We start from the raw sequence: 26,557 nt of genomic DNA on the forward strand, positions 1-26,557 counted from the left end.
AAAAATCAGGTCAGGTGATTTGGAGAAGGATACACTCTACTTCATCCTGAGACAACTTTTCTATATCGCAGGTGTTGCAGGGCAGCTTCTCAGCCACCACAAACAGCAGGTTGGTGTTATTTAATCTCTTGGCGTGGATTAATCTGAGAAACACAAAGATTCTTATTACAATACAACTGCATACAGGAATTTACAAAATCACTTATAATAAGTAATTATAGTTGTACTGTGTACAGTAATTGAAACAATGCTACTATGCACTCTATAGGTCCTATAGTTGAACCGTCAACTGTGCACCATGCAGCTTGATTTAGGGCATGTCAGTGTGTCTTTGCTATTATAACGACAGGAAAAGTACACCTTGCGTGGCTCAAACACAAAAAAGGCATGTTCTAAGTCTCTTAATTAGTCATGGGTGTGGTTAATTTTGGGCGTAACATGAAATAAACCAACCAGCCTGTCCCTTGCTCATAATTCCCTTTAAGAGTCTGGTGCGCTCTGACTTTGGCAGATTGCTATTTTAACAGTGCAACTACCCACTCCCAAGATAGCAATGAACGTCTGATTGTTGGTGTCTGTCTACGTTGTATTCAGTCAGTAATGCAGCTGTGTTTTCGTTGGCAAGATAGCAATACACCAGAAATATACCTGAACACACCTAATTTTCAGACCACCACACCCATCAGTGTAGATATATTTAGAAGCACTGTTGCTATTTAAACGATGCAGGCGGAAGGTGTTAAAACAAATAGACTGTTGGCGGTGTGTAAGATAGCAATGAGCATCACGAATACACACCTACGCAAGTGTAAGATAGGGCCCAATATATACATATATACTACTAACTACTAACTATACTGTGCATGGTTACTGTACCTGTATTTTGCATAGTAATTGTAAATGTACTATATATATATATATATATATATATATATATATATATATATATATATATATATACACACACACACACATTATATGTAGTATTCCTTTTATAATAAATGGCTAATTTATTACCACTTATTTAAACCGCTTTAAAATAGTAAAACAAAAGAGTTTATTAAATAGCTTATAAACCATTAATAAGCAGTTACAACACATAAGTAAAAAGGGCAACAGTGGTCTGTCATGTACGATATTGATGATGATTCCACATTCATTTATACTGTTAAACATCAGATCTTCTATATATATATATATATATATATATATATATATATATACACACACACACATTATATGTAGTATTCCTTTTATAATAAATGGCTAATTTATTACCACTTATTTAAACCGCTTTAAAATAGTAAAACAAAAGAGTTTATTAAATAGCTTATAAACCATTAATAAGCAGTAACAACACATAAGTAATATAAGTAATATATATATATATATACTTTGTCTTTTCCATCAGTGATCATTAACATTTCTGTTAATACCTTTATTCATTTAACTATAATAACTATAATATTAACCCTCCTGTTATGTAACGGGTCAAATTGACCAATTTTGTAATGGTCAATACAATATACAAATATTTGTATTTGAATAGTATTTTTTTTAGTATGAAACATCTTCTGCTTGCTTTAATGAGTGTAATCAACATATAATATGAAAATGTTTCATCTTACATATTTGCAACAACCACCCCCTGCAAATACAAAAAACTAAAACTAAATTTCCAATGTTATGTTTCAATATTATGTAAAACTATTGTGTTTTATTAAATAATAATAAGTTAGGGAAACACTAAAAAACTTGTTTGGATTTTTTTGGTTTTAGACGTCTTTTAGATGATTAAACATGCATCGGGTCAAATTGACTTTATATATTATTTTATTACATATGTCATGTATATGTATAAGTCATTATCACTGGGGTATTTTCTGTTTATGTGTTTATTAAATGCTTATTAATGTTTTTAAAGTATTTACAACTTAATTTATAACCATTAATAAACTCCTTTATGACAAACTATTTACAAACCCTTTATAAAGGAGCCTTTTTTAAAGCTGTCTTTTGGAAAAACAAAAAGCCCTTAAAATTATCCTGATTTCAATCACAGCCACAACTTCATTTGATTTGAAATAAAAAAAAATCCTTAAAATGAACAGGTAAATCTGACCTGGAGCAGTTGTCACAGTCTTGCACTATGCTGTAGGAGCTGCTGATGTTCCCGAAGTAGAACTGTGTTTGTACTGTGACACAGCTGGTTTCTCTGGAGTCCATGCTGTCTGCTTCAACTTCATCTACACACAAATACACACACAGGATATAGAACTGTGCAGGATGCTCATCTTCATCTGGAGCCATATTATTAAACGTGTTGCAATACAAACAAATCATTTCTAAAGAACCTGAATAATTTTTATTAAGACTAGTAGAAAATGTACTCCCACAAATTATGTTACAGTATGAAAGATGGATGAATAAGTCTATAATAAAGAGTAATAATAAAGAGGATTAATGTGGAGGATTAACACTTTTTTTACTGTTTACTACGTAATTCCATGTGTGTCCCTAAATTGTTTTTATGTCTTTTATAATAACATCTACAATGTTGAGAATATACAGTTGTGGTCAAAAGTTTACATACACTTGTAAAAAAACATAATGTTATGGCTGTCTTGAGTTTTCAATAAGTTCTACAACTCTTATTTTTCTGTGATAGAGTGATCGGAACACATACATGTTTGTCACAAAAAACAGTCATAAAATTTGGTTCTTTCATAAATTTATTGTGGGTCTGCTGAAAATGTCACCAAATCTGCTGGGTCAAAAATATACATACAGCAACATTAGTATTTGGTTGCATGTCCCTTGGCCATTTTCACGGCAACTAGGCGCTTTTGGTAGCCATCCACAAGCTCCTGGCAAGCTTCAGGTCGAATGTTTGACCACTCTTCTTGACAGAATTGGTGCAGTTCAGCTAAATGTGATGGTTTTCTTGCATGAACCCGTTTCTTTAGCACTGTCCACATGTTCTCAATGGGGTTTAAGTCAGGACTTTGGGAAGGCCATTCTAAAACCTTAATTCTAGCCTGGTTTAGCCATTCCTTTACCACTTTTGATGTGTGTTTTGGGTCATTGTCTTGTTGGAACACCCAACTGCGCCCAAGACCCAACCTTCGGGCTGATGGTTTTAAGTTTTCCTGCAGAATTTGGAGGTAATCCTCCTTCTTCATTACACCATTTACTTTCTGCAAAGAACCAGTTCCACTGGCAGCAAAACATCCCCAGAGCATAATACTACCACCACCATGCTTGACAGTAGGCATGGTGTTCCTGGGATTAAAGGCCTCACCTTTTCTCCTCCAAACATATTGCTGGGTGTTGTGGCCAAACAGCTCAATTTTTGTTTCGTCTGACCAGAGAACTTTCCTCCAGAAGGTTTTATCTTTGTCCATGTGATCAGCAGCAAACTTCAGCCGAGTCTTAAGGTGCCTTTTCTGGAGCAAGGGCTTCTTTCTTGTATGGCAGCCTCTCAGTCCATGGCGATGTAAAACACGCTTGACTGTGGAGACTGACACCTGTGTTCCATCAGCTTCCAAATCCTTGCAGACCTGCTTCTTGGTGATTCTTGGTTGACTCTTGACCATCCTGACCAATCTCCTCTCGGCAGCATGTGATAGCTTGCGTTTTCTTCCTGATCGTGGCAGTGACACAACTGTTCCATGCACTTTATACTTGCGTATAATTGTCTGCACAGTTGCTCTTGGGACCTGTAGCTGCTTTGAAATGGCTCCAAGTGACTTCCCTGACTTGTTCAAGTCAATAATTCGCCTTTTCAGATCCACACTGAGTTCCTTTGACTTTCCCATTGTAGCTTTTGTAGCTGAGTCTAATCACTGGGTCAAATGAGCCCTATTTAAATGGGCTCATGAGAAGTCAACAGCTGTAGTCAATCAGAATCACTTACAAGAAGTGAAGAGGCCATGACATGAAGCTAATTTGATTGACACAACTCGCTACATCACCAAAATTGACAAATTTTGTTGCTGTATGTATATTTTTGACCCAGCAGATTTGGTGACATTTTCAGCAGACCCATAATAAATTTATGAAAGAACCAAATTTTATGACTGTTTTTTGTGACAAACATGTATGTGTTCCGATCACTCTATCACAGAAAAATAAGAGTTGTAGAACTTATTGAAAACTCAAGACAGCCATAACATTATGTTTTTTTACAAGTGTATGTAAACTTTTGACCACAACTGTATAAAATAAAGAAATAAAAAATAATAAAATGAATGAGAATGTGTGTCCAAACGTTTGACTGGTACTGTACATAGTTTGTGATGAACATCTGTACTGTACACACCTGTAATGAACCAGCTGTGGTAGGCAAAACCATAAAGCATCTGCTGGAAGATTGACCTGCAGCACAAAGACATGAAATTGCCATGATTCTCATTTAAAACCAATAAAACATGATAGAAAATATGATTTAGATGATTTAAACAATAATAAGTTTAGTGCATATCAGAAATACAATCTGTAACATCAGCTTTGTGTTTTCTAGGTTTTATGTTTTAATATGTTTGCTGATTGGAGAGTTGTTGTTTTTTTACTGTATGTTTGAGGAATGTTCTCTTACCAAGCTGCTGCTGAAGTCCACCAGGCCACGTTGAGTAAGTCGGCGATAGTGGGCTAGAAGATAAAAAAAAAAGAGTTAAAGCACCATAAAACACCATAAAACACTATTCTGTTAACTCTGCAAATACTTGGTTATCTTACTTAACCTCTTACTGCAGAAGCGCCCTCTAGCGGGCCCGCCGGCGGGCCCGTTCTGACTATGTAAATCAGAACGCTTAAAAGCGTCAAATATTCTAAACATACCGACCAAATAACCGACTCATATTCTTTAGTACTACTTTAACTACCTGCATGCAAATTTACAGCCATCTACATGAAACTAGTCGCCAGAAATCGCCAACTGAAAACAGCCTGTTTTTTCACATTGTTTACACGAGAAACACGCCTCCCCAACAAAATAGCCTTATAAAATAATATTAGTGTATAAAATAACATCATATTATATTATTGAAAATTCACTTACTATCACAGCATCCACAATACAGCACTGAACCGCAGGTAAAATATCCATAAAGTCCTTTATTTGCCTGCTCACGGCTCCTCAAAAACATGCGTTTAGTTTCAGCGCAGCCGTAACGTCGTATTCTCAAGCTCCCAGCGACTACACAATGGAATATTTTCCGTAAAGTTGTACGTGAATACAAAGCTAAGGGTGTCCTCTTCTAGATTCAGTGGTTTTTATTGGTCTACAATCCACTACTTTTCTTGAGTGATCGTCTTTTGAACCAATGGCGTGAGCGCTGGATCGCGCTGGTGTTCAGGGCTGTCCAATCAAATCAGATCATAGGCTTTTTCCAGCGTCACAAAAGTGATTGACACCTATTTCAACCAATAGTCCACCCTTAGACGAAAACACTGATACGTAATTTGCCCTGATTGGTCTCCGAATGGCTGGGGGAGGGGCATGCCAAACCGTCACCAAGTCACAAAAAAAACACCCCTCTCCAAACGTTAAAACACACAGCGCACACAGCGCGCAAACATGTGATTTTATGTGTCATTTCATCAAAAAAATATTAATATTACCCTGAGATGGACTCACATTAATTTATTTTATCACAAAGAAACAAAAAAATATTAAAATGTTGTTTTATAGAGACAGATTCACCTCTGTATCAGACTGGGGCGCTCTGGAGAGGTTTTTAAGCCTTTGGTGACGCCTGGTGGACACCTTATATATAATGCAGTATAAATTCCCATGCTGTTAAAATAATGTTTTCAAATTTTGTACTTTGTTTGACAAGACCCTAATAAACCAGGAAATGTAGAGAATGATTAGCTAATCATCACCAACATCCATACACACACTATAAACTCAAAATATAATAGGCGCTTTTTGTTTTTTTTACATTTTCCTCTGCATTTAATGTTCTCAAATAGATCCTAAATAATGAAAATTACCTCTTGAAAGTGAATTACTGTTTTGTCCCAAGTGTCTACTTCAGTTTAAGCCCTGACTGGTCATTGTGCTATATGTAAAACTTAAGATATCCAGTGTGATAGCATAGTAGTGCAAATCGCATGAAAATGAGCAAAAACATGGATCAGCAGGTTATCTATACTTTAATGGAGCAATAATTTTACATTTTCACACAATTATCTGAACGTTCTACTTCTTAAACAGGGTTCTTGCTCCATTTTAAAAGTCAAATTTAATGTTTTTAAGCCCTTTTTAAGAAATTAAGGCTTAAAAATGTATTCATAACTTCTTAAGTAGAAAATAATTTACTGTATTGAAAATTAAAACTTAACGTTTCCCATTTGTTATCAAACTGATGCAGAACATGTTAGCATGTTAGCTAGCTCTCCGCTAACCCTAGTCCCCCCCACCGTTAATGTAGCTAACTCACCTCTAACGATAGTATGTTAGCTAGCTCTCCGCTAATGTTAACTTCGCTAACCTTAGTTCTCTCTTCAGTAGGGTTAGCTAGCTCTCTGTTAAAGTTAGCTAGCTCTATGCTAACCTTAGTTCTCTCTACTGTAGGGTTAGCTTGCTCTCTGCTAATGTTAGCTAGCTCTACACTAACCTTAGTTCTCTCTCCAGTAGGGTTAGCTAGCTCTCTGTTAAAGTTAGCTAGCTCTATGCTAACCTTAGTTCTCTCTACTGTAGGGTTAGCTAGCTCTCCGCTAATGTTCGCTAGCTCTACGCTAACTGTTGTTCTCTCTCCAGTATAGCAATGTTAGCTAGCTCTCCACTCATTTTGGCTAGCTTTCCGCTAACCTTAGTTCTCTCTCTAGTAGGGTTAGCTAGCTCTCCGTTAATGTTTTCCAGCTCAATGCTAACCTTAATTTTCTTTCCAGTAAGGTAAGCTAGCTCTCCGCAAATGTTTGCTAGCTCTACGCTAACCTTAAATTACATAGTAAAAGATAAGTACAGAATACAGACTAATATGTTAGAATAATGTTATTATGTGCTTTCTCACTGGCATTAAACACACCACAAATGTTACTCCTATTTCATTTCAGCTCATTTTTATTTAATCCAGCTTCCCATCGTTTAAAAATAAAACCCTATCCAATATAAATCTCTTCATCCAGATAGAGTGAATCTGATTGTGATTGGATGTAGAGAAATATATATACATATAAGTATATACCATTCCGACTCCCTATTGGTTTATACTGTGATCCATCACACCTGCTTAAATTGATACTCAGTACATCAATAAATTATTGTATTGAAAATGAAAACTTAACGTTTTCCATTCGTTATCAATTTTCTATGTCAATATTTGTTCCATTGTGACGCAGAACATGTTAGCATGTTAGCTGGCTCACCGCTTATGTTGGCTAGCTCTCCGCTAACCCTAGTTTTCTCCCTGTTAATGTAGCTCACCGCTAACTCACCGCTAACGTTAGTATGTTAGCCAGCTCAGCGCTAACTAGCTCTCCGCTAACCTTAGTTCTCTCTCCAGTAATGTTAACTAGCCCTCTGCTAATGTCACTATAGGACTCTGTGGGCGTGGCCTAAGCCTTTGTTCTTAATGGCTTCATTTTTTCCCCTTACATTATTTTTACTTTTATACTTTAAGTAGTTTTGAAACCAGTACTTTTTTTAAGTACTTTTACTTTTGAGCTTGAGTAGATACTTTTACAACTTTTACAGAAGTATTTATTCTTAAACCCTAGTATCTATACTTCTATCTACAGAGTAATGAATAAGAATACTTTTAACACTCACCACGAATACTCCTCGAGGAGCCGCCCCGGTGTTGCTGCTGGGGACGGGCTCACACACCGACTGGAAGTCAAACGACTGCTTGCGCAAGTAGAAGGAGTTGTTGTAAAGTGCGTACATCAGGGCCGGGTCCACATCGCTGAAGAACATCCCAATCTGTGGAGAAGAAAGAAGAAAGGAGGGTGTTTAAGGTCTTCAACCAATTGTATGTCTTTATTAGAGAGTTCAATGAGTTCAATGTTAAATCCTCCTGGCCTTGTTTATATCGTTGATCTGATTGGACATGATGAGGAATCCACCGTCATCTATCAGGTAACACAGCAAGTCCTGATAAAGAGAAAAAGAAAAAGATGTGGGAAAGTTTCAGGATCCAACAACAGTGCAATTATAGTAAAATATTTTCTTTCTATTTTCTTTCTTTTGGTGCTCTTAGAGATAGATAGACAGGTAGTTATTGTATATTGTATCAGTGCTGTTGACATTTTATTTAATAGCTATTTAAGACGGTTGATTATTTAATTATTATTAAATTATTATAATTATTATAATGACACTAAACCAGTTACACACTGTTTTCAGTATTTGAATGAAGTAAATGAATACTGAAGTGATCCAGACTATGAAGGAACACATAAGGAATCATGTAGTAACTTAAAAACAGTGTTAAACAAACCAAAATACTCTGTGAAGAAGCATTTAGGTGCTCTTATCTGGGGAGCTGTTAACTTGCTTTTTCTGAGGCTGGTAACTCTAATGAACTTATCCTGTACAACAGAGAAAACTCTTGCTCTTCCTTTCCTGGGGTTTTCCTGATGAGTGCCAGTTTCATCATAACATTTTGATGTTTTTTTGCGACTACATTTGGCATTATTAAAATAGAGCTATTCAAGATAGATAGATAGATAGATAGATAGATAGATAGATAGATAGATAGATAGATAGATAGATAGATAGATAGATAGATAGATAGATAGATAGATAGATAGATAGATAGATAGATAGATAGATAGATAGATAGATAGATAGATAGATGACTGATTACAGTGGAAGGAGATAGAAGCAGTATTACCTCATGAGCCTCACAGTCCATTTCACAGCCAGTGGTTGGTCCACACTGAGGAAGAGAAGATCACATCATCCACATTAATCAAATTCCTGTGTAATTCATCTTTTGTTTTTTTATATAATTCTATTTTTCATTTTTATCCCATTTTCCAAATTCATTTAACACGTTTACTACCTTGATTTATCATCTGTTTATTTGCCAATCTTTTCTTCATTCTCTTTTTACCTTTCAATTATTCATTATTAAAAGCTTCGGTCTTAAAAAGAATAACAGATCATTAAATTGTTGTGTTTTATCCGTACGGTGCATCATGTTTCTGTGTAAGGAGTGCCTGTTTTTTTCTGGTTTGGTGGAGTTAACTGTGTGGTAAACTTTCTCATTTACTGTGGAAACGAGAGAAACTGCAGTCTTGGAGTAATCTGAGGTTAAATGCAGTTATCACCGAGCGCTGAGAGAGCGTACAGGCTGCTATTTTCCTTAAACCAACCGCCGCTGATTTCTCTGATTGCCAGTAAATAACGACATTTGAGCTATCCATTACCCAGATTGTTTAGACCACTTAACAATTCATCATCAGAAACAAACCCACAGTCCTCCTCTACACTTTACATATGTGTGTGTGTGTGTGTGTGTATGTGTGTGTGTGTGTTTACCATCTGAGAGCCCTGCCGAGTGTTGTCTGTGTGGTTACTGGCAAGGATCTTAAATTTTGCAGTCCAGGCCTCGAGGTCCATCTTTACACCCACCACTGAGAGAGAGAGAGAGAGAGAGAGAGAGGGAGAGAGTATATCAGTGAGACTGAAACATCAAGAAATCAATGATACAGTAACCAAACCTGCATCACGATGCTCATTGCTATCTTACACCCCGCCATACCTTTCAAGTTTTGGATTTAAAAACAAAGGACATTTTTGGCCGTCAGCTTCGAGCCGTCTCACCAGCCCAACCGAGCTTCAGTATCCCTTACATTTTGAGACGAGTTCACAGGAAATCTAAAATAACCACCTACAACAGGAGTCTGCAATTAAGTTTGGCTGTGGACTAGATATTTCCAAGCTATTACATGACGGACCACAAAAAAAAAAAAATCAGTATTGGAAAATGAAGTGTAATGGGATAGAGTGCTACAGACTATTAGCTCTCCAGCCCAGAGGGTTGTTGAACCCTGTTGCAGAACAGTTGATCTCAAAGCAGGTACTCATGCGCTCCTCATGCGGGATCGAACCCGTGTTGTCAGGGTCACGATCCAATACACTACCACTGCCCCTACTGAATTGGGACACGGCTGTGAAAAAAACGCCCTTATAAGGAGATAGGAAGCCCAAGAACGGGCGGAAAAACGAGAACGGGTGGAAACTAAAGTCACGCAGAGTGCAGCAGAGTGTTTTTTTTTTTACCGTTCATTGTATCTCAAACAATCTCACGGGTCAGATGTTTCATACCTATTGCTCAGTTTTACTGAATGCAAGTGGCTGGTGGAGCAATGGAGACTTCAGAAGAGGAAACTCAGAGCTCAGTAGCTCATTTACTCACTCATAGTAAAACCAAAAAAACAAAGGAGTGAAGTTTCTGACTGAGCACTCTCTCTCTCTCTCTCTCTCTCTCTCTCTCTGATTGAACATTACCTGGAATCGCATTCATCAGCTTTAATCTAAAATGTAGAAAATAAATAAAATAAAGAAATAAATGAAAAAACACTGAATGAGATGGTGTGTTTAACTGGTACCACTTTAAAATAAGACTACCTTTATAAAGGGTTTATGAATGGTTTACAATTAGTTTATTAATGGTTACTAATTAGGTTGTAAATGCCTTAAAAATCATTAATAATCAGTTATAACACATACGTAGAAAGGGCAACAGTATAGATGGCTTTGGGTTTACTGTTTGGCTAACAACAGATCATTGTTGCCCTTTCTATGTATGTGTTATAACTGATTATTAATGATTTTTAAGGCATTTACAACTTAATTAGTAACTATTAATAAACTAATTGTAAACCATTTATAAACCCTTTATAAAGGTAGTCTTATTTTAAAGTGGTAAAACTTTAAAATAACTTTTTCCAGGAAGTTCCAACATCTGAAATCTAAAGGAACGCAACATTAGTATCTGATTTTTGAGAAACTTACCAGCTGGTTTGATGGTTCTGGACCCTACTGTGATCTCCACGGCTGTACTGACCAGGATGCCGATGGTGTCGTTCTCTTGGTCTTGTAGCAGAGAATTCACTGCAGAAACACAAGGAAAGTTTAGAAAGTGCTGAAAAAAGACAGACCTTAAATATAGCAGTAATTACTGGGAAATGTGGGTTTTTATATAGTTAATAACGTGGGTTGGACTGAAGACACCACACAGGTGTGTATGTGCTTGAGGATAAACTCACAGTTCCGATACGGTGCTCTGAAGATGTAGCCCTTGTTATCCAGACTGCGGCGATAATAACTGGCATTAAACGGCTCTGGATCCTCCTCCCAGGTTTCAGCAGCCCTGATCACACACAAACACACACACACACACACACACACACAAAATTACTAAACCGAAGAACACTCTGCTTTTTACCTAAACGATGGAAAACGAAGAATTTAACAAATGAAACAAAGTCAGACTCACTTATTCGGAAAGATGCGAGTGATGCCTCCATCTGTAGCTGCAAACACAGCCAGAAACCCATACCTACACAACACACACACACATTTTTACAAATGTAGAAAATTTAGTGTTTTGTCTGTAGGCTGGTTTTAATATCTGGCATATTCTGCTGGAGCTGTGCCATTTCAGTCCCCAGGAAATGACATGTATAAATGTGAACACAAAATAACTTTAAAATACATTTTATTTTTAAGCATAGTGTCCTGTACTCTGACCTAATTGCAAGAGCAAGATTTGTAATTAAAAACATTAATAAAAATCATTTAGAACTCTGAAAAAATAGCATTAGTTACTTGTTACCCCACTCTCTAACTATAAACTTTACCATGAAATATGATAAATAAAATCCTTCAGAGATGTACTTTTTTGCATTGTTGTGTGACTCCAAATCCCATCTACGCTTTAAAAATCAATATGTTTTTATAATATATATTTTTTAAATTTTAGTTGTGTCCCTGTTGTTGTTTCACTCAGTCCTGTTACTGTAACACATTACCCTGATCACCTGAAACATCTGGAACATTCTACAAAAGGAAGTCACATCTACAACAGGAAGTGACATCGGCTGGTTCTTTTGAAGATTATGGGAAGACCAAAATTAAGTTCCTTCATTAGTTTTTCTGTATATTTGGTCTTAATGATTTTATTGTAACTTATTTTTAAAATACACATTTTGGGAAAATCACTAGAATGTGCTCAGTGTCCTCATGCTATTAGCATAGCCACCATTTAGCTATTTTCCATGTTTTCGCTAATTCTATGCTAAAAACTCAGTCCTGTTACTTTCATTCCTGTTACTCAAAACATAAGAAAGTAACAGGAATGAGTACGAGTAACAGGAGTGAGTTCCAGTAACAGGAGTGAATGCCATTATCAGAAGTGATTATTTGAACATGTATTCAAACATTTCTTTAAAATAAAGACTTTCTTGAGAGGAAAAAATCTAATAAATTAGTGGACTTGATGAGATTGACCAGATACAACAAATAAATGGCACCAATTCGATGGAATGGCCCAACTATATTTAGTTTCTCTGCCCGAAATCAGTTTTCCCCGTTGTTTTGGTTTGGTTTCACACAAGATAAATTGCAAGTGCATTACAGCAAAGCATGTGAGCACATTCCTTATTGGTCAGATCTGTCCTGTTAATAAAGTAAATACAGGAAGTATGACTAAAGCATGTGCTTTAGCGCAGTTTAGCATGGAGCAGCAGAGCTGCATTAGTTAATAGCTGTAGTAATTATTAATTGGGTAATAAATCAGGTTAAACTGCACCTGAACAGCTGTTTATCACAAACATAAGGAGTATATTTGATAAAATATTTGATATTGGTTTGCAAGCGCTGCATCATTACTAGGTTTCCTGTATGTGGCGGAGTAATTACAGTTACAGTGCATTACCGGCTGATAAAGGCACTCATAGAATGCCTCTTAGCCAATCACATTGCAGGGTCGGAACCCACTGTGGTATAATTTACATTACACTTTGAGCTGAAATGTAACTGTATAGAAGGATTTTCTGATATGTTATTCAAATATCACTAGTTGCAGTTTGCTTCTGGAAATTATTTACAAAATTGTGTGAAGTTGCCTTTAAAGAGAAAGCATCCCCTTAGGGGAACATTATTTTTAGAGATTTTTGTGTGGTTTATAAATATTGTTTTTCATGTTTAAATGTTAATGGTATCAATTAAACACTTAAATATATGATTTATACAAAAATAGTGTAATTTGATTTATTTATTTATTTATTTTTTGATGCCAAATAAAAATGACTGATGCCAATATTTATTCAGTTTTAATATTAAGAACCTCTAAACAATACCCAAACACAGATATTATAGTACTCACGTGTTGAGATCCCTGTTTTTCCACACTTTCTCCACCAGCTGTCTGATGATGCCCGTGTCCAGGATCAGGTTGTGCAGCAGGAAGTTGTCACCTGAGTCATAACAAAGATACGTTATTATTTATATATGAGTTACTTCGGAACTTTATTTGTATTTTGTTCACACAGTTTAGGACAGGGGTGTCCAAACTTTTTTTGTTGGGGGCCAGAAGGAGAAATATATTTGAAGTCTCGGGCCACAGACTCTGTAATAAAACAAATAATGAAATATTCCACTTTAAATAATACATTTTCCTGATTATTTTTATGTACACACCATTTTACCTGACTTACTATCTTTATCTATCTTTGACAGTGTTGTGTAAACTAAGATTTTTCAAATTAATGTTTCATTTCATGATGTTTCTTAATATTAAACTCCTTAATTACGACAAATTTGAGACTCTTTGGCCCGTTTTTCTGCACTAGAACTGCGCACTCTATCTGCTTTTAGACTCTTTGGCCTGTTTTTCTGCGCTAGAACTGCACACTCTATCCACTTTTAGACTCTTTGGCCTGTTTTTCTGTGCTAGAACTGCGCACTCTATCCACTTTTAGACTCTTTGGCCTGTTTTTCTGTGCTAGAACTGCGCACTCTATCTACTTTTAGACTCTTTGGCCTGTTTTTCTGTGCTACAACTGCGCACCCCCTCTGCTTTTATACTCTTTGGCCTGTTTTTCTGTGCTAGAACTGCACACTCTCTCCGCTTTTAGACTCTTTGGCTCGTTTTTCTGTGCTACAACTGCGCACCCCCTCTGCTTTTATACTCTTTGGCCTGTTTTTCTGTGCTACAACTGCGCACTCTCTCCCCTTTTAGACTCTTTGGCCCGATTTTCTGCGCTAGAAATGCACACTCTCGCCACTTTTAGACTCCTTGGCCCGTTTCTGACACCTAGCGTTCAAACTTTGAATCTCACATTATAAAAAACAACTTTCATTCTATTTCTAAAATACCTCGCGGGCCGCTCCAAAAAAGGAAACGGGCCGCAAATGGCCTGCGGGCCGTAGTTTGGACACCCCTGGTTTAGCAGAAGATGAGTTATGAGTTTGGACGTCTCACATTGTTTGGAGTCTGGTGTGACTTTTTCCATCAGAGCGATGAAGTTCAGCAGGAACTCCGTGTTGTTGCTGGTTAACTCCAGTTCCTTGCAGTATTCCCTGAGGAGCACACAGGTTATTTTATAGAGACTTATCAGTTCAAAATATGAAACTCATATATTATATAGATATATTACACACAGAGAGTGATCTATTTCAAGCGTTTATTTATTTTATTGTTGATGATTATGGCTTACAGCCAATAAAATAAAAAAAATCAGTGTCTCAGAAAATTAGAATATCATAAGAATATAAAACCAATTGATACTTTTGGCAGTGTGGGCAGTGTGCCAAGTCCTGCTGGAAAATGAAATCCTCATCGCCATAAAAGTTGTCTGCAGAGGGAACCCTTGTGAAAAGTGAATATTCTTAAAAGCATTAAAAGTATGTTACAATTAGGGAAAGAATACTCAAAGAGCATTTCCTATTTATTATACTCAATAAAAATATACATCTCTGTAAATAGTACATTTACGATATACTTCAAGTGCTTTAAAATGATTTTTAAAAACACACATACAATAATCTACATAAGTTTGCAGAAGTTGTATGAAAAAAAAACACTCAAAAGCACAACCTAATGCTTTTATGTTGTATTTAAATATAGCTTAATTACAACTGAAATATATTAGAGTTATCATAAGTTGTTTCAAAATAGAACATTTAGTATGTATTAAAGTATGTTTTAATATTAATGCTAAAAATATGTACTTTTCCATTGTACGTATACTAAAGAAATATATACATAAACTTAAATGTACTTATCTTTTACAAGATTTTGTGGGAAAATAAAACTGCACTGACTTTAGACTTGATAATAAAACACAGTGGATCAACACCAGCAGATGACAGACATGACTCTCCAAACCATCACTGATCATCAAAAAAAAGAGTCTGGAGGAAGAATGGAGAGACACACAGTCCAAACTAGGTCTAGTGTGAAGTTTCCACCAATCAGTGATGGTTTAGATGCGGATTTCATTTTTCAGCAGGACTTGGCACACTGCCCACACTGCCAAAAGTACCAATGGGTCTTATATAATATTCGAATTTTCTGAGACACTGATTTTTGGGTTTTTAAAGGCTGTAAGCCATAATCATCAACAATAAAACAAATAAACGCTTAAAATAGATCACTCTGTGTGTAATACATCTATATACAATATATAAGTTACTAAAATAAAGTAAGTTTTCAATGATATTCAATTTTTTTGAGATGCACTAGTATAGTAATGCTTTATTACACATTTAATTACACATCCTCATTTATACATCATCTGTAATTATTCAATGCACACTGTAATGGCAACACATGGTACAAACACAATCACAGCAAAGTGCAAACACACACAAAAACATGCACAGAACATTCAGCAAGTGCTGAAACATGCAGCTAAAAGAAAACCTGAGTAACTCTGAGTAAATGGAGATTGAAGAAAGGTTATATTGAGGAAAAAAGGTCTTAATGGCACTGCAGGGCACAGGGAAATGAAACAAATGGTCATTCATGTAATGGAAGGTAAATTAGGTTCCGATTTTTTATTTAATTACTCATAAAGGTCAATAGATGAAGAGTAAAACAGTCTTAGTAATAGATAAATGTGCTACAACTGGTTATTTAAGTGATGCCACAGAACAACCACTTTTGATGAAGAACGAAGACTCCTTGTAAAAGTGATGTATGTGAGAAGTACCTGCAAAAAAACTAAATTCTAGTAACTGAAATGATCTAATAAGATAAAAAAAATATTTGTGTAAGCGTAAAATTATTATTTATTTGCTTATTGCTTATTTTAGAAATAATGCTCTTATTCAGTCTTATTTTTCACCTTATTTCATGTAATTTGAACCAAAATAAGAACAAGATCAATTTATTCTTGATTCAAATTTAAGATATAGGGTCGTATTTTAGCCACCTATAGGCGAGCCACGCACAGAACAGCTTGATTTAGGGTGTGTCAGCATGTCTTTGCTATCGGAACGACAGGAAAAGTACACATTATACATCTCAAAATGCACAAAAGGCATGTACAAATTCTCTTAATTAATCAGAGGTAACGTGAAATAAATCATAATTCCCTTTAAGGGTCAGGTGAGCTCTGATTTTGGCGGATTGTTATTTTAATGGTGCAGCTACCTGGACGTGTCCAACGCTTCTCAGCAGAGGAAACTGAGCTGCTGGTTGACGCTGTGAAGAAGCTCCAGCAGCTCATTTACAGGAACAGCAATGTTATTTTATTTAGTATTCAGTTTATTGTTGAGGTTAAAGTTGGGTTTGTGCTGCTGTGTGTTTATGTGTGTGTAATAAGCGGGGGTGCACGTGGATTTTTTGCAGTACGGTAAAGAACTTTTACATAAAAAGTAAGTGTAGGGTCAGTTTCATAGACCCTACAATAGAACCCTGAGGGACACCACAAAATACGCTTAATATATATCCATTTGGATACCAAATAATTCATTGCAGTTTTAGCATTATAATTAATAACTAAATAATAAAGCAAGGGTTTAGAAGGTTAAAGGGCTCTTCTCATTCACAAACATGGATCTTCTGATTAGACTCACAAGTGGTTCTTCTATAGCATCTCTCAAAGAACCAGCTGAAGCATTTTCACTTTAAAGGAGTGTAGCGAGAAAAAACAAAACACACCAATGTACAACCTGGAACACAACACACACACAAATACACACACTTTGAATGATGACCACTACTGTCATGGACATGAGGAGGGCATTGTACATGTTCATTTACAGCAGGGGTGTCTACATGTGTTCAAGGCTTCAGTTGAGCCACTGGATAATACATTGATTTTCGTATTTTGTAGGAGTCTAAATGATCTAATTTTGTCTAATTTTGCCATCTCATTAATATACAAATTATTACAATAATATTATTTGAAATGTACATGATCAATACTATGTATGGAAAGTGTTTTTCAAGACATCAGTGGTTTCATTTGATAACATCTGATTTTTTTTAGTAAGAAAAAAGTCTGCATTTCCAGAATGTTAAACTGTTCTACAGATGGGTAGTTGTGTTTCGGGTATATATTAGTTGACTAGAGATGGTTAAATTATGTTTATTGAGTGTAATACTCATTTCCTTTCCATGTTCAGTCTCTGCAGGGTAACGAGCGCAACTTCTCCCCCAGCTCCGCTGAGCATGCGGCTACCGTAATACAAAGATCAGACGCACACTTTAAATGTTAAACAGGAGATTCATCTTTTTCTCTAACAAATATGTTAGTTTTGTATTGCTTATATAAATGAACATCCTTTCTTTGTACATATACAGATCGCACCTGACTATAAGCCGCAGATCTCCATGTTATAACATGATATATTTACACAGAAAAGTGTAACAGAGACTTTTAATTAAATAGGCTACAGACAGTGTTGCGCCTAATTCCGAATGTTTTAGTAAATTACTTCATCCAAGCCATTCACTGAGCTCGGAGCTCCACTTTAAATGCATTATTCAGGCTGATGTCCAGCAGCTGCAAATATTTTGTTGTCCTGACGAGCCCTGGATTAATCTACACGCTTATCTCTCCTGAAAACATTGTTTAAAGTAAGCTTAGATTTCCCATGTTTTGTGTCAGGTCCAGTGCTGATAGCGCACTACACTACCCAGAATGCACCACACGCTGACATCACACATCCACCTGATCTCAGTACACCCCCCGGAGGTCCGGAATACACATTTTTCACAGTATAAAAAGCCCTTTCACACGCACACCTGTGCCGAGTATTGTTTGGTTTATCACTTTACAAATCGTTTCTATTATTGCCTGTGTTTCCTTCTGTGTACGACCCCCGGATTGTTTAATCTCGATGCCCCTCTGATATTGGATATTTGTGTATTACCTGGACTGTTTATACCGTTGCTGATTTTTGCCTGCTCTTCACTATTGCCTTGCCGTGTATGACCTCAGGACTGTCCCTCGTTTTTTGGTACGTGTTTTCTCTCTGGCTCGTGTCTGCCCGTGTCTGAGTACTGTCTAGCCTTGATATTTTGACTGAACTGTCATATTTTGGCGGCATGAAGCTCATTAAAACATATACTAAGCATATATTAGCCACACCGTTAAATTAGCCGCAGTGTTTAAAGTGTATGAAAAAGGAGCGGCTTATAGCTCGGAAATAACAGTAATATTTTTTTGATGATGTTTTAGTGCCCCCTAATTTTTTGGTGCCCTCTATGTTTCTAATTTACTTCCTGATTAAAATGGTTAACTGCTGGGAAATCACCAAGCTGTGCTGGACTATGACCCTCCACAACTAGAGCCAGACACCCCTGTTTAACAGGAACAATAATAAGAACAACAACAGCAACACCAATAAAATAAATAAAAATAAAAAAAGGTCAAGTCGACAGATGAAGGTGGACACAAGCAGTCACGCAGAACTACCTGGGGGCAATCAACACATGTCCCTCTGATTCAAAAGTGTGTGGCAGAAGAGATTCAAAATCTGCAACAGAAAGGGGGCAAGATTATCCGGGGGAAGTGGCGGGCGGAGTGGAGGGGTGGACTCTGGGAGATAGAAAACAGCAGCTGCTCTTCAGGAGGACGGTGCAGGGACGCAGTGGGGGGACGTGTACCATAGCAACATCGAGGAGTCATGGGGGAAGACCAGCGTTAGCCAATATGGTGCCTCGGAATAAAGTTTTGGAATCTAAACGATCTTTGTTGGACTTTGAACAGATTTTTTTTAGATCGCCAATTTCTTTCACTTTTCCTGATGCTTTTAGGAGTCGGAGAACTGGCTCAAGCCTTGCCAGGCCGAAACGAGGCGAGTTCTCCGACTGAGCACCCTCAAAGAAGGGGGAGGGGCTTAATTATCTTCGTTTTTGATAAGTAGGCATCAACATGGCCAACTATTTTGCAGGGGTGTGAGTGAGGCAGGGGTCCTGATGGAGGCGATCACCCCTCAGACCGGCACGGCAGAGAGAATTTAGAAAAAAAAGTCTCAGAGACGCAATGGAGGGATGTGCACTGCATTGTGAAGGGCAAGAGTCAGGGCAACTCGTCACGCAACTCCTCAACCCAATGCATGATGGTGATACAAGTTCTACGCAAGTTCTACACAAGTTCTTGGCAAGTTCTACGATTACTAGTTAAAGAGTGCAGGTGTTTAAAGGTCTGAAAGCTTCTACATCAGTAGTGCCCAGGTAGTGTTCCGCCCACAATGCCTTGCACGTCCAGGTGGGAGAAGTTTTCAGGAGCTGGAGGAGCCGTTGCCGGGTCTGGGGGGTGATGGGCAGAAGGGGGTCAAGCTGATGGAAACACAGGGGATCACAGGAGGAGGACGACAAACAAATCAGGTGCCATCACACGCTCCTTCACCAAGACAAGAAGAGAGGACCTGAGAGAAACCATGAGGACTGCAGCTACCTGGGACCTGAGATTCAGGAACCTATTTTCTGGAATTAACAATACATCTAATGTAGGCTGCAACTTAACTTAGAATGATGCAGGAAATTTATTTTGCTTTCTTTTGATGACTTTTCTCTAAAGGTCATATCAATGCAGGTCTCACTGCACAGTAGAACAGTGCACCAGCTTTTCCTCCTACCATTCCCACAACTGTAATTTCATTCTAAATAAATCCTTTTCTATTTCTCTCACAGTTCTGCACATATCCCTACCTTTCCTTTTTTCAGTGTAACAGGCAGTATTTAAAATGCTAAAACCAGCAGTGTTTCTTCTATAGGTTTACAGGTAGACACTGGAAATCAGGCTCTTTTATTACATTTTAATGAAAGGTATCTAAATTTTTGCATGCCACGGCTGACCCTGTTATTGTAATTTGTAGAGGTATAATAAATACAAAAAGTGCATCAGTATTTATTTCAATTATATCTGAACATCTGACTGATGGTAATATTACTGTATTATTAGACAATTTTATATAGAACGCCCTGTATTAAACTAAGTATAAATCACAGGTCAACAACGCTACACTCACTGTTCTACCCCGAATCATACTCTAGCCATAACTTTAGAAACAGAGAGGAGAAAGAGAGAAAGAGACAGAGGAAAAAAAGAGAGATGGAAGAGAAACAGAGGGGAAATTACCCGAGGGGCAGGAGAGGAAATCATATATATCTCTGAGACACGAAGAACATTATTCTTTCTTTTCAAAATACAAGTTACAGTAACCTGAATACAGCTTATCCCCCCAAGCCAAGGGAGTGGAGAGAGAGAGAGAGAGAGAGAGAGAGAGAGAGAGAGAGAGTAAAGAGATAGTAAAGTTGTAGGAGTGCTTACAAGAGAGAGAGATAGAGAGAGTAAGCAAGGAAGAGAAAAAGTGAGCAAAAATAAAAGAGAGAACACAAGTGCAAGAGTGTAAACAAGAGAGAGAGAAAGAGAGAGAGCGATGAAGAAAGAGCGCAAAACAGTTAGCAAGAAAAAAGAGAGAGAACATAAGTGCAAGAGTAGGAACGAGAGAGAGAGTGAGAGATGCATAGAGTGTTTACAAAAAAGTGAGCAAGAAAGACAGTGAGAAAGAACAAAAGAGAGAGCAAAAGAGAGAGAGAAAGATAGAGAGAGTGAAAGAGAGAAAGAGAAAGAGAGAGAGGAAAGGAAAGCAAGAGAAGGAGAGTGCAGGAAAGACAGCAATCGTGCTATAGTGTGTACAATAGAGAAAGAGAAACAGAGAGAGAGAGGGCAAAGAAGAGAGAAAGATAGAGAGAATGTAAGAGAGAGAAATAGAGAGATAGAGAAAGCTATAGAGTAAGAAAGCTAGAGAGTGACTGAGAGAGAGGGAGAAAGAGAGAGAGAGTGAGTGAGTAAGAACAAAAGAGAGCAAATTAGAGAGATAGAGAGAGAGGTAGAGAGAGAGATATAGTGAGAGAAAGAGAGAGTGAAAGTGAGAGAGAGGAAGAGTGCGTGGGCTGCAGCAGGTGGGTGGATGAGTGGAGAGTGAGGAAGAGGAAGAGGAAGAGAAGGAGGAAGAGGAAGAGTAGGGTCTTGAAGGTTGAAGGCAAGGCCAGCAGGGGAACAGAGGAGGCAAGCAGGCTGGAACAGGTGAACAGGTGAAGGTGGGGGTCAGCAGGGGGGTCAGGACGAGGGAAGAGGAGAGAGGGAGGAGGAGGAGGAGGAGGAGGAGGAGGAGGAAGAGGTGCACCAATATGGAGTATACTTGCCCTTGTGGTCTTTTACTGTGCGGATCCGTCAGAGAGGAGTGAGCAAGAAAAGAAACAGGGGGGATTGGGTAAGGGAGGAGGGGGGGTCACAGACAATATTTTATTCAATGACTGCGTTTGAATAAAAATATTGTTTTTCTCAAAAGAAGGAAAACAAATCCAGTCAGTCGAACAGAAATGAGCACAAAACAACACGAAGCCACACAGCGAACGACAAACTTCAGCAAAGAACAAAGAAATAAAAGAGAGAACAGAAGAATCTCAGCACAGATTTCTGCTCCGGACTGAAGCCCAGACGTTTCAGAGACACGCAGTGATGAAGCACTGAAACCTGAAGCACTGAAACACTCGAAAACAAAACTCACTCACAGCAGCTACAGCACGAGAGAGAGAGAGAGCAGCCTGTGGGTCACAGAGAGAGAGAGAGACTGACGGAAGACTGAACTAAATAAAATAAAGAAAACTAAATAAAGAAAAAGAAAAAAGATTAGACATGTGGTAAAGGAAAAATAATAATAAAAAAAAAACAAATAGGAAAGACAATAAAAAATATGGAGTACTAAGTACGAAAAAATTATAAAATGAAGAAAAGCAAATAAAGAATGAAAAGATAGGAAAGAATAATGGAATAAAAGAAAATGAAAGAAAAAGAATGAAATACAAGAATGAACTAAAGAAAAACATAAAAAAATAAAGTAAAGGAAAAATGAAAAAAATAAGTAAAAGATAGAAAGAGGACAAAGATAAAGAAAGACAAAAGATGTGAAGGAAAAAATGAAAGTCAAGAAAAAAATAGAAAGTACCAACAAGAAAAGAACACAAATGGAAAAAAGAAAGCAAATGAATGAAAGAAAGGAATACTAAGACAATTTGAAAGAAGAAGAGAAAAGAGAAAAAAATAGAGGAGGTGAAAAGTGTTAAAAATTAAAGAAAGAAAAAAGTTAAGGGAAAAAAGGACAAAAGGAAAGATGGAAAGAAAATACATGAAAGAATAGAAGACTAGGTAAATAAGAAAGGATAAGAGAAAATAGAAAAAAACAGAGGGGCTGTAAAGAGAATGTAAGAAAATAAATAAAAAAAATAAATACTAGAAAAAGAAAGAAAGAAAGAAAGAAAATAGGGAAAAAAATAGGTCTATAAAGAGGGATAAAATAATCAGAGAGGAGAGAAAGACCCACAGAAGCTCCAGTCTGCTCTCGGGCTGTTTGGCCACTGGGCGGCGATACGTCCGCGTTTTGTTTTACTGGTAATGATTCAGGATAATCACACTGAACACACATCATACAGAAAACTGAGAAAAAGAACTGAAGAGAACCAATGAGAACTGAGGAGAACCGAGAAGAACCGAGAAGAACTGAGGAGAACTGAGGAGAAGGAAAGTGGGGGAAGTGAAAAGCATGCCTCTTTTCACGCGTCCCCAAATAAAATAATAAGAAAATAAAAAGGCGAGACGAGGAGATGCTTCAGAATCATCATGAGAGAAGAACAGGCGAGAGCAGTTTCGTTGGACACAAAAAGAATAATAATAAAAATAAAATAAAAATAATAGCACAAGGTCACCATTATTTTCAACTCAATAAACACAGTAAAACCACAGCTTTCACCTTTCTGTTGTTCTTTTGTTTTGGTTGAGGGGTTTTTCTTTTCTTCCACGCGGGGAAAGAAAAATCCCCTCGGTACAGAACAGCATGAGGACAGGGAGAGAGAGGGGGAGAGGATGGGGGGAGGAGGAAGAGGAGGTAGAGGAGGAAGAGGGGGGCGACAGAAGAATACTTCCATTCTTTTTTTGTCCCCCCCGGATGTCGATGGAAAGAAAGTGAGGAGACAGACGGCCTTCTTTTGGTCGGTCGGTGGCGGGGCCGGTCCCGGCGAGGTCAGATGCGTCCCGGCCGGGGCTGCAGGGGTCCCGTCCGATGGGGTAACTGGGTTAAGGGGGCGGGGTTTTTTTTTGGGGGGGGGGGGGTTACCTGTGTAAGAGAGGAGGACAGACCCCGACCCTCAGTACTTACACTGCACCTGCTGGATCTGATCGGTCAGGTTGGCTCTGATGTGGCTCTCACTGTAGGTCGGCAGCACCAAACCCAGACTGCAGAACAGAGGAACAACAGAAATACACTTTATTACATATAAAATACATTTTAAATACAGAGGAACACCGGAGTTATATTTTATTACATATAAAATATATATTAAATACAGAGGAACACCACAGATACACTTTTTTACATATAAAATACATATTAAATACAAAGGAACACCAGAGATACACTTTACTACCCATAAAATATATATTAAATGCAAAGGAACACCAGAGTTACACTTTATTACCTATAAAATATATATTAAATGCAAAGGAACACCAGAGATACACTTTACTACCTATAAAATATATATTAAATGCAAAGGAACACCAGAGTTACACTTTATTACATATAAAATATATATTAAATACAGAGGAACACCAGAGATACACTTTTTTATATATAAAATACATATTAAATGCAAAGGAACACCAGAGATACACTTTACTACCCATAAAATATATATTAAATGCAAAGGAACACCAGAGTTACACTTTTCTACCTATAAAATATATATTAAATGCAAAGGAACACCAGAGATACACTTTACTACCCATAAAATATATATTAAATACAGAGGAACACCAGAGATACACTTTATTACCTATAAAATATATATTAAATGCAAAGGAACACCAGAGATACACTTCATTACCTATGAAATTCAGAGGAATACAGAGGAACTGTGTGGATCATTAGGATATATCATCAGACATTAGGGAAAAATGCTGAGTTTAAGCACCAAAAGCTCAGCAGAGTCAGCAGAGCTTCAGCCAGAATTTTCTTATTGGAACTGTGTGGTTCTGCCCTCTGCCATTCATTCCCCCACTCCCATTTCCACACTCCGGTTTGCCAGGCAGAGAGCGCAGTGAATGAATGAAAACATTTTAGTTCCAAAATTATTTGGAAAAGTATAATTGGAAAAGCTTTTGTTAACCTATATGCTGCTGTTCACTAGACATTGTTTTGAATTCATACTTATAAATATACATTTATATTTATTAGTTTATAGGAAATAAAGCTTGTATAAAACAATTTACCATTTATTAAAACGATTTAATTGGACGACACAGGGAACGTTTTTGTAACGCCCACATGCGATCAGTTAAAGGGAGGGAGTGCTTTTATGTGCACTGACATGATGGAGCAGTGTCCTGAGACCCATTCTTTTACTAATGTGGGTAGAAGCAGTCCCAGCATGCCTAGCTGCTGCTTTTATTATACCTGTGAACATGGAAGTGATTCAGGAACACCTGTATTTAGTGATTTGGATCTTGAGTAACAGAATCATACCTGTCAAGTTTTAGATTTAAAAATAAGGGATATTTCTTCTGTCCGCGTAAAGTCGTCCCACCAGCCCAAGGAAGGTTCAGTATCTCTTACATTTTAAAACAGGTTTACAAAAAATCTAAAATAACCACATGTGAACCACTTACACACTACAATTAGATTATCAGAATCTGAACATGTTGTGGACATTCCTACATCTGTCATTCGTTTAATACAGCCAAATTAAAAAAAAACATTTCTAGATATTTAAAAAAAAAGTTAAGATTTCATGTCTTTTTTGGCATAGACCAGATATATTCCATCAGTAAAAATTAGTCCTAAGGGGCCTACACAATTAATAATTTTTAATTAATACTTCTTTCTTTTGATCACTCCACCCCTGATCAGTTCAGTTAATGTCGGTCCTCTCCACATTTGTAGTTAAACTGAGTCACAAGCTGTACATTTTTTATTTTAAAAGGTTTAATCTGTGTGTTTTATTTCGGAGTATTTTTAAGCAGCTATCAGAAAAATCTCATCACAGTTTATATGATTAGCCTACCGTTACCTTTCTTTTAGAAAAATCGCTGTATATCCAGATCTGTTTTAACATCAGCAGCTCCAACTAGCTGCCTGAACTCACAGCGACGGGGGGCTTACCTACACTGACCCTCCTTTGCAAGCTGATTGGCTGTTTCTCCTGAAAGGCGGGACTTTCTCCTTGAACCGGCTCCACGATTGGTTAAGAGACACAGAGCGGTCAGTGCCCTGTCTCCTCAATAATATATGTTTTTTAATTGTAATATAATACAGGAAATTTACGGGAAAATACTAATACGGGAGGACGGCGGGAAAGAGGAGTAAAATATGGTAGTTTCCCGGCCAAAACGGGAGACTTGACAGGTATGAACAGAATGCTTTAGGCAGTATTTGTGAATACTGGTGTGCTGGTTACCTGTAATCTGTGCCCTCCACTGGTGTCCATATGTATGTCCTTAAAGCCTGATCAATGTAGCGCTGAAGAGAACAGAAACAACATTCTTATATTAATTATTGAAACATATAAACTGCTTTATTCAGTATCATAATTTCCGGGTTACAGAGTGCACCTGAAAGTAAGTCTCACCCAAGAGAATTTGTACATACGGCTCTGGAAAAAACTAAGAGAGCACTTCAGTTTCTGAATCAGTTTCTCTGATTTTGCTATTTATAGGTTTATATTTGAGTAAAATGAACATTGTTGTTTTATTCTATAAACTACAGACAACATTTCTCCCAAATTCTAAATGAAATATTGTCATTTAGAGCATTTATTTGCTGAAATAGCTGAGAAAATGTCTGAAATAACAAAAAACATGCAGAGCTTTCAGACCTCAAATAATGCAAAGAAAACAAGTTCATATTCATAAAGTTTTAAAGTTTAAAGTTTTTAAAGTTCAGAAATCAATATTTGGTGGAATAACCTTGGATTTTCATGCACCTTGGCATCATGTTCTCCTCCACCAGTCTTACACACTGCTTTTGGATAACTTTAAGCCTTTACTCCTGGTGCAAAAAAATCATTGATCATCCATCTTC

The 26,557-nt window shown here is 37.2% G+C and overlaps 1 protein-coding gene across 4 annotated transcripts in view; it reads right to left on the bottom strand.

The window, feature by feature from the left end:
* The window catches only part of cacna2d2a (calcium channel, voltage-dependent, alpha 2/delta subunit 2a), a 412,063-nt gene that overhangs the window by 5,666 nt on the left and 379,840 nt on the right, over window positions 1-26,557 (bottom strand). For 2 of the 4 annotated variants that reach the window (XM_049479459.1, XM_049479457.1), the window contains 17 exons: window positions 25,935-25,996; window positions 23,639-23,715; window positions 21,630-21,644; window positions 18,892-18,952; window positions 14,445-14,542; window positions 13,347-13,437; window positions 11,457-11,519; window positions 11,227-11,330; window positions 10,973-11,071; window positions 9,494-9,588; window positions 8,844-8,888; window positions 8,030-8,101; window positions 7,778-7,930; window positions 4,598-4,650; window positions 4,322-4,377; window positions 2,123-2,246; window positions 34-143 (listed from right to left, as the gene is read on the bottom strand). In XM_049479459.1, coding sequence (XP_049335416.1) covers window positions 34-143; window positions 2,123-2,246; window positions 4,322-4,377; window positions 4,598-4,650; window positions 7,778-7,930; window positions 8,030-8,101; window positions 8,844-8,888; window positions 9,494-9,588; window positions 10,973-11,071; window positions 11,227-11,330; window positions 11,457-11,519; window positions 13,347-13,437; window positions 14,445-14,542; window positions 18,892-18,952; window positions 21,630-21,644; window positions 23,639-23,715; window positions 25,935-25,996 — 1,378 coding nt within the window. The remainder of the gene's footprint in view (window positions 1-33; window positions 144-2,122; window positions 2,247-4,321; window positions 4,378-4,597; window positions 4,651-7,777; window positions 7,931-8,029; window positions 8,102-8,843; window positions 8,889-9,493; window positions 9,589-10,972; window positions 11,072-11,226; window positions 11,331-11,456; window positions 11,520-13,346; window positions 13,438-14,444; window positions 14,543-18,891; window positions 18,953-21,629; window positions 21,645-23,638; window positions 23,716-25,934; window positions 25,997-26,557) is intronic. The other 2 variants (XM_049479460.1, XM_049479458.1) reach the window with 1 other exon arrangement.

Source organism: Astyanax mexicanus, chromosome 5 (assembly GCF_023375975.1).
Source record: "Astyanax mexicanus isolate ESR-SI-001 chromosome 5, AstMex3_surface, whole genome shotgun sequence".
NCBI classification, from domain to species: Eukaryota; Metazoa; Chordata; class Actinopteri; order Characiformes; family Acestrorhamphidae; genus Astyanax; species Astyanax mexicanus.